General features: G+C 31.3%; 2 protein-coding genes across 2 annotated transcripts in view; one reads left to right on the plus strand and one right to left on the minus strand.

The window, feature by feature from the left end:
- The first annotated feature begins 1335 nt into the window (after nt 1-1335).
- LOC119572541 (protein CLEC16A homolog) lies at nt 1336-8052 on the plus strand. Its single transcript, XM_037919645.1, has 6 exons — nt 1336-1340; nt 1432-1560; nt 2450-2583; nt 5668-5816; nt 7506-7735; nt 7876-8052. Exons 1-6 carry the CDS (start codon nt 1336-1338, stop codon nt 7943-7945), a joined length of 717 nt encoding a protein of 238 aa, XP_037775573.1. The 3' UTR covers nt 7946-8052.
- Nucleotides 8053-8151: 99 nt separating this feature from the next.
- The window catches only part of LOC119572543 (protein CLEC16A homolog), a 4339-nt gene continuing 4156 nt past the window's right edge, over nt 8152-8334 (minus strand). Inside the window, exon 3 of the mRNA XM_037919646.1 lies at nt 8152-8190. Within this exon, the coding sequence (XP_037775574.1) occupies nt 8152-8190 (39 nt within the window). The remainder of the gene's footprint in view (nt 8191-8334) is intronic.

An 8334-nucleotide genomic window follows, 5' to 3' on the forward strand; every position in this document is an offset into this window, starting at 1 on the left:
TCATCTTTACTTTTGGATTTTTTTCAATGTTAATTTTCTCAATATTGCCATAGAAGCACCCTTGATTTCTACTAAGGCAGTTTGCTTACATTGGAACTTTCCGTTTCCAAATTGATTTATTTCATGTCAAAGGTCGCAGATTTTTTTTTATATCAATCACTGAATATTTTGCTTTGCCATCTCCTAAGATTCTTTAAAGAGTTTTCTCTGATTTAATTTTTGAAATTTGGATTATTTAGATCATCTGTTGATTTTAATTGGATTGTTGAGTTGGAAGTACATAATTTGATTTGATATGTTAATGAGTAGCTTTATTTTTTTGAGAGGTACCTTCGTTCTTGATGTGTGTGTTGGGGTTCAGTGGTTTATCTGCTGGTTTCTCAGTTACGAGAATATGCTGTCATGGAAATTGATGCATATGATTTATCATCAGTGTGTACAAAGCTCTTGAGGAAGATTAGGTACATTTAGGCAGGGGATCATTCATGATTTCAAGTGATAAATGAAGGTGGCGTGTGCCATCTGCAGCAATGGCTAAAATAGCACTGCTCCAGTAAGGCACTATTTCGCATGCCAGGACCCTATTTCCGGCTCACCATGATGGGCATACAGGTTGTGTTACAGAAAATTGAATAATACCAAAAATAAAAAATGATAACCTGTAAATATTGTTATTCGCGTATATATGTAAATTTAGCTGACAGAGACAATGTGAAAATAGCTTAATGAAAAGAGTTTATTTACCATCTTGACACGCATAGCAATGAATAAAAATAGACCTTGGAATTGCAAAAACAAAGCTTCTGCGATCAGACTACCTAATGCCCAGATTTAATCCAGTGAAGGCTGCACATCACCGCAGATCCAACAGGCTAAAGCGAAGGATTACTCTTTTTTAAAAGTATTATTTTTACCTGCTTGTCCAGTTGTATTACAAGAAGAATGGGAGCGTGGGGTCACCAGCCTGGTCTGTTTGCTTATGCTCATCTTTGAGAGAGTTTTTACATAGCTTGAACAGCCTAATCTTATGCACATTTAAGTTTTTGTGTCCCTTAATGAGTTTTGAAAGAGAAATTATATGGCATTATTAATTATTCACGACCCATATTTCAATTTTTTAAATTACTTATTCCATTTATTCTATTACATATATATAATAGTATAATATTATATTTATATATATATTATTATATATAATTATATAATTATATATTTAATATATTATTATAGAAATTATAATATATATATATATATATATATATATATATATAATATAGATATATAATATATATAGATATTATCTATATATATATATTAATATCTATTGATTAATCAATGCCGTAATTGTATCTACCATGGAATTAAATAATTTTTTCCACTAATGACAGTGAGGTAAAGGCTTGCCTGTTTATGCCTTTTTTTTTTCTCTAGGTATTTGTACAATGTGCTCAGCAAAAACCAAGTTGTACAAGACAGCAACCGGGGTCTCTTGGTTGAGACACTTCGATCAATTGCAGAAATACTCATCTGGGGAGATCAAAATGACTCCTCTGTGTTTGAGTAAGTATACATGTATATTCTCACTTTCATTAAAAAAAAGTATTTAATTTGCCTATATTTTTTAGTTTGAAACACTTACACTTACAAAAAAATGCACAGGCATGAGTGCAAGCATAAGGACACACAGGCACATTCACATGCACATACCAATGCACTCTCACATGCTGCAACAGATATGTGCCGCGCGAGCGCGCGACACACACAACAACACACACACACACACACACACACACCACACACACACACACACACACACAACAACACAACACACACACACAACCCACACACCACGACACCACACCACACACACACACACACACACACACACACACACGAATATGTATACCTATACTTATATATATGCATATTAATATATATTTATGTATATATATACACATGTACATATATGTATGTATATATATATATAAACACATATACATATATATATGTATATATACAAAATATATATATATTTGTATGTATATACATTTATAGATTTATAAATATATATGTATATAAAAAATATTTATATTTATATGTATGTGTGTATGTATGGGTTTATGGATATATGCATGTGTATATGTATGTATGTTTTGTATTGTATGTATATGTATAAATATTGATATAGATACACACGCACACGCACACGCACACACACACGCACACCACACACCACACACACACACACACCACACACACACACACACACACACACACACACACACACACACACACACACACACACACACACACACACACACACACACACACACACACATACACACACACTTACACATACACATATACACTATATATATATAAAATATGTACAGTATATATATGAAAGAGTTGCTTGTTCTAATTCTGACTTTCCCTCGCTCCACTGCAGCTTCTTCTTGGAGAAAAACATGCTTTCCTTCTTTCTGCGGATTATGAAACAGAAATGTGGGAGCTATGTGTGCGTTCAGCTTCTGCAGACCCTCAACATCCTGTTTGAAAATATTAGAAATGAGACTTCACTATGTAAGTTTACAGTGGCATTGTATGATATTTTGTTTTAAATTACTTTTGAGGTTGGTTACAATTTGACTTAATTGGGGATATTTTTTATATATTTGAAAATATTGAGGTTGAATGGCACTTTCGTGGATTAGATGGATTGGTAGATATTAATTGAAAAAATATCTTTCAGATTTTCTTGATTTTTGGGTATAATGAGGTGTTTCTTATATATATATATATATATAATATATTATAGATTATTATACATAATATTATATATATATCATATCTATATATATCATATCATGTATGTATGTAATGCATGTATGTAGGTATGTATGTATGTATGTATATGCTGTATGTATATGTATGTGTATGTATAATATCATGTCTTATCTATATGTATGGTATATACTCATGTATGTATGTATATATATATATATTTTTTTTTTTTTCTTCATTTTTTCTTTTTTCTTTCTTTGAATGCAGGCCTAGAACTCTGCTTAATATTTTATCAGAGGAATTTTTTTTTTATGGTTTCCATTTTTGTAATTTCATTAACAGTATTTAAAGCAAGTGAAATTAACTGCAAACAAAAGGAGATAAGAGAGATTACTTGAATTATTATTATTGTTATTATTATTATTGTTATTATATATATATATATATATATATATATATATTTTTTTTTTTTTTTTTCATCATCATCATTAGCATCATCATCATCATCATCCATCATCATCATCATCACATCATCATCTCAACATCATCAGCATCATCTCATCATCATCATCATCATCATCATCATCATCATCATCATCATCATCTCATCAGAACATGAACAATTTATCTCTCACTTTTGAGCTTCTTGTCTATTGAGATAAAGAATATACCTACTAATCAATGAACTAGAGAATATTTTAAGTGAAAAAGATTGAATTAATACAATAATGATGTAGGAAAACAATAATCCAGAATCAAAAATAATAATAATCAGTAATAAAACAGTAATCAATGATCAGTGGTGATGCCTCGCTTGGTGCTCTGCAAAGGCTACTTCTCTTCGTATATTTCAAGGTCTAACGTCGGTACAATCTTACAAAGTGAAGCGTAGAGCTTGGACTGAAACCTTATGAGATGTAAATTCCCCGGGAAGAGATCTACAAACATTACCTTGTCAGAATACATTCAGAATGTGTTTGTTGACCTTTGCTGTAACATTGCTTGTATCACTGTAGGCATACTCTTTAATGGCAGCTTGAGCCATTCTATTTCATTACACAGATTTCATTACACAGCTTTCTTATTTCAGTATCAGAAGAAACTAGGGTTTATTTCATCATCATCATTGTTGTTATAATGATGATAATAGTAATGATGATGATAATGATGATAATAATAATTAATAATATTATTATTATTATTTTATTATTATTATTTATTGATTATTATTATTATTATTATTATTATTAATGATAATAATGGTAATAATAATGATAATGATAATGATAATGATAATGATAATAATGATAATAATAATAATGATAATAATAATAATGATAATGATAATGATAATGATTAGATAATCATAAAATATATAATATAATATTGATAAATACTATAATAATATTGAATAATAATAATAATAATATTGATGATAATAATATAATAATGATAATTATAACAAAAAAAATGATAATGATTATAGTGATAATAACAATAATGATAATAATAACAATAATGATAATAACTATAATGTTCATAATGATAATAATAATGATAATCCTGTTAATGATGATCATGATACTGATAATAATGATAATGCTAGTCAAGTAATTATGCTCATATTACAATGAACGTGCATGGTACTCGTGTATATAATAATTGATATCCTCCTCATAATAACTCGATCAATACTACAGAATAATAATAATACTAATAATAATAATAAATAATAATAGCAACAACATAAACCAATAATAATGATGTTGCTTATGTAATGAGAATGCATTTATAATGACAATGACAGAGGCAGTGACAATAATAATAATGATAATGATAATAGTAATAATAATAATAATTATTGTTGTTGTTGACGTTGTTGTTGTTGTTGTTGTTGTTATCTGCATCTTTGTTATTTATGTTATTGTCATATTGTAGGGAAAATATTCTGCCAGCCAACCGTTCTTGAAGGCAGAAATAATTTTTCAAAAATTTCAACAACATTCTTGTGTTATTATATTTAGTGACTTATTTTCAACTTCATAAAATTGTGTATATGGAATGGGTATACTGCTGATTGCATTTTGATTTAGTAATTTCAATTTGTTTTATGCCTGGTTTGTTTTGATAGTGCATGAGTATCACCCAAGTTGCCAATTGAAAATGCGTGTTGCTGTACTAGGGGTACTGTATATGCATCTAGGTGAAAATATTATGCTTTGTCAAGATGTTAGGGTTGATATATTGATATAAAATGTTTCTTGTGGAAGATGCTTGAGTTTAAGATAGACTTTTTCAGGCTTGATACTTATTAGCCATTCATGCAGATTAGCAAAACTGCTCATCATTGATGATCAGGATTTTAAGTAATGATAATTAGGACAAAGATGATGATTGAGGATGATGTTATTACAGGCATTATTGTTACTATTATTAGAGTCATTGTTATTATTAACAATATCATTATTATTATTATTATTATTATTGTTATTGTTGTTGTTGTTGTTGTTTTTTGTTATTATTATTATTATTATTATTATTATTATTATTATTATTATTATTATTATTATTATTATTATTATTATTATTATTATTATTATTATTACTATTATTACTACTAACCCTTTACTCCTGATGCATGTACTCTACAGAAATGTATATAGGAAATCTTGACCTCTTTTCTGTATTGGTCACTGGATTATTAATAAGTGAAATGTCTCCTGTAATGAGTCATATTTTTTGCCATTCTTTGACCTTATGAAGCACTGTAGTGACAAACTTTCTTGGAAATTATTCTAACCACTATAAAGAATAATAATTATAAGGATGGTGATTGGTAAAAGGAAATCCTTATATTTCTAGATTTGCACTTTCCCCTTCCAGATTACCTGCTCTCCAACAACCATGTTAACTCCATCATTGTCCATAAATTTGACTTCAGTGATGAGGAGGTGATGGCATATTATATATCCTTCCTCAAGACACTTTCTCTGAAGCTCAATGCTCACACCATACACTTTTTCTATAATGAAGTAAGTTTTAATGCATACGTTCTTATTATTATGCCACATTCCATATGTAATTTGATTTTGGGTTTTGTCGTGCTTGCATTATTGCTCTTTACAGAGCAGTAATTGATTTAAAAAATGATAGTACCTTAACCCAGTTCCGCTAGGGATGGCATGTACAAGCGTACCATACTCACAGTGAGTTTAGTTTACTGATTATATTTACATATTGATGGCTCTGCAAGTGCTCAATCACCAAGGAGTCAGTTACTTATCCTACCTATCTCGCCTGTTTACCCTTTTCCTTGATTTTTAAAAATGTTTGATCTTGTTTCATAGTGCTGTTGTGAACAATACTGTAATAATTATAATGTTGATAAAGATAATAATAGCATGAATATTAACCCATTCGCCCCGGAATTTTTCGCTCGTCGCTCAGCGCCGCTCACGGTAATATGTTTGCCATCCGCGTGGGCCGCCGCAACGGGATTGTTTTCTGGAGCGGCGCGGCGGCGAAAGAACCCCCCCCCCCATCATATAATTTTTTGGCAGGAATCTATCGCATAGATCTATTATGAAATTTGGGTTTTTATATATGGCAATGTGTAGAAACTGTACTTTTCTCACAGTTTGTTTCTAGGCATCTATTCCGCCTTTGTATTGAGGAGATATCCTGATCGCTTCCAATTTCTCTATACTATCAGAATGACATCACACTTTGATTGCTAAAAGTTAGCGTTGTATTTTTTGCACGAGATGTTAAAAGTAGGGACTTACCCGTTTTTTTGTGCTTTTTTTTCAACTGTTCAAATGAAGCGAGAGCATCAAGCCAAATATCATTTTGGATAACTCCAGAAGTAGTGCATTGTCCATATAAGATATCACACCAGTTTTTTATCTTTCATTCAACATGAAAAGGAAGAAAAGCAAAAGTGAATGTAGCTTCACTTTATTTTTCAAAAAATAGCTTTGTTTGATATGGTGATGTCAAATTGTGTAAGTTTAGTTTTTTTTTTCTTTAGTACAAGACTTGTAAGAGAGAATATAACTTCATACCTTCCATGGCCTGCGATCGTTCTGCTGGAAATAAGCCTTGACTGACCTTTTATCTTCACATGGACTAACACTCAGAATCATGCCATGTGACCTGATGCACCATCAAGCATTATTAGTTTCCAGCCAGGTCCGTCCACGGTACATCATAATCATGCAAGTCTAGTGTGAAAGATCACTGATTACAAGTCATAAATAGAATTACGCAATTACAATGTCCCTAAATTACATGACATCACATATTTATCAACCAGTCAAATAAGACTAGTAACCGAGCTCAAGTATTAGTTGAAAAAAATATAAATGCGTACTATGGCGTCCACAGGCAAAAATACGTGCCAAAACGTTACGGGGCCCATAGATGCCATGGCAAGATTACATGCCAAACGTGGTTTGGCGTCCATTGAGAGCATGGCAAGAATAGATGCCAAACGGGGCGAATGGGTTAATAGCATTAGAAAAAAAGCACATTTCCCCTGAAAACTCAAGGAAGGGGGAAACCAGGGGAGGTCACTCAGTGGCTGAATTCTTGGGGCACCATCTATGTATAGATACATTTTATAAAACAATACATAGTGAGCATTATAATTTACCAGCAGCATTGGGTTAATATATATAATGGTATACCTTTTTGATAATGCATTTATTTTTACTCAACAGCACACAAATGACTTCCCTTTGTATACAGAAGCTATCAAGTTTTTCAACCACCCTGAAAGTATGGTGCGAATTGCTGTGCGCACACTAACTTTAAACGTGTATCGTGTCAATGATCAGTCCATGCTTCAGTTTATAAGGGATAGAACAGCAGCTCCATACTTCTCCAATCTTGTCTGGTTCATAGGAAACCACATACTAGAGCTAGAAAATTGTGTCCGCAGTGATGTCGAGTAAGTTATTATTGTCATTTGTTTTTTAATGTTAAAAAATTTAGTTTGATTTTAGGAATGAGGCTTGCTATATGTGTTAGCAATAATTTACCATAGTCTGATACCTTTTGTAACTTTAGGAATTCTTTGTTTTTTCATAGCCACAACAGTCGAGGGCGTCTAGCTGACCTGGTAGCAAGAACACCTAGACCACCTTCACTATCTCAATGATATCCTAAGACTGGATATTACAGCCTTAAATGTTGTCTTAGCAGATCATTTGCTAAATCGACTACTTGTACCACTGCTAGTATATTCTCTTAATCCAAGACAGGAAAAGGTAAAAGTTATTACAAGCAACATTTGTGTTTTCTGAGACTACATCCAAAGTCATAATCTTTCTTATGATCACCCAGTACATGTGTTTTTTATTGTTTTTATTCCTCATAAATGGCAATAGTTGCTAAATATGTTACCTGCAATGATTTTGGTACCTGTAACCATGCCTAATATATCAGCACTTACCATTATTTGTCATACCTCCATTCCCTTTCCTTTCCTCTACACATAAAGATATCTCTACTCATATCTGTAACCATACGTAAACCATGTGTTTACAT

Source organism: Penaeus monodon, chromosome 4, assembly GCF_015228065.2.
Source record: "Penaeus monodon isolate SGIC_2016 chromosome 4, NSTDA_Pmon_1, whole genome shotgun sequence".
Classification (NCBI taxonomy): Eukaryota; Metazoa; Arthropoda; class Malacostraca; order Decapoda; family Penaeidae; genus Penaeus; species Penaeus monodon.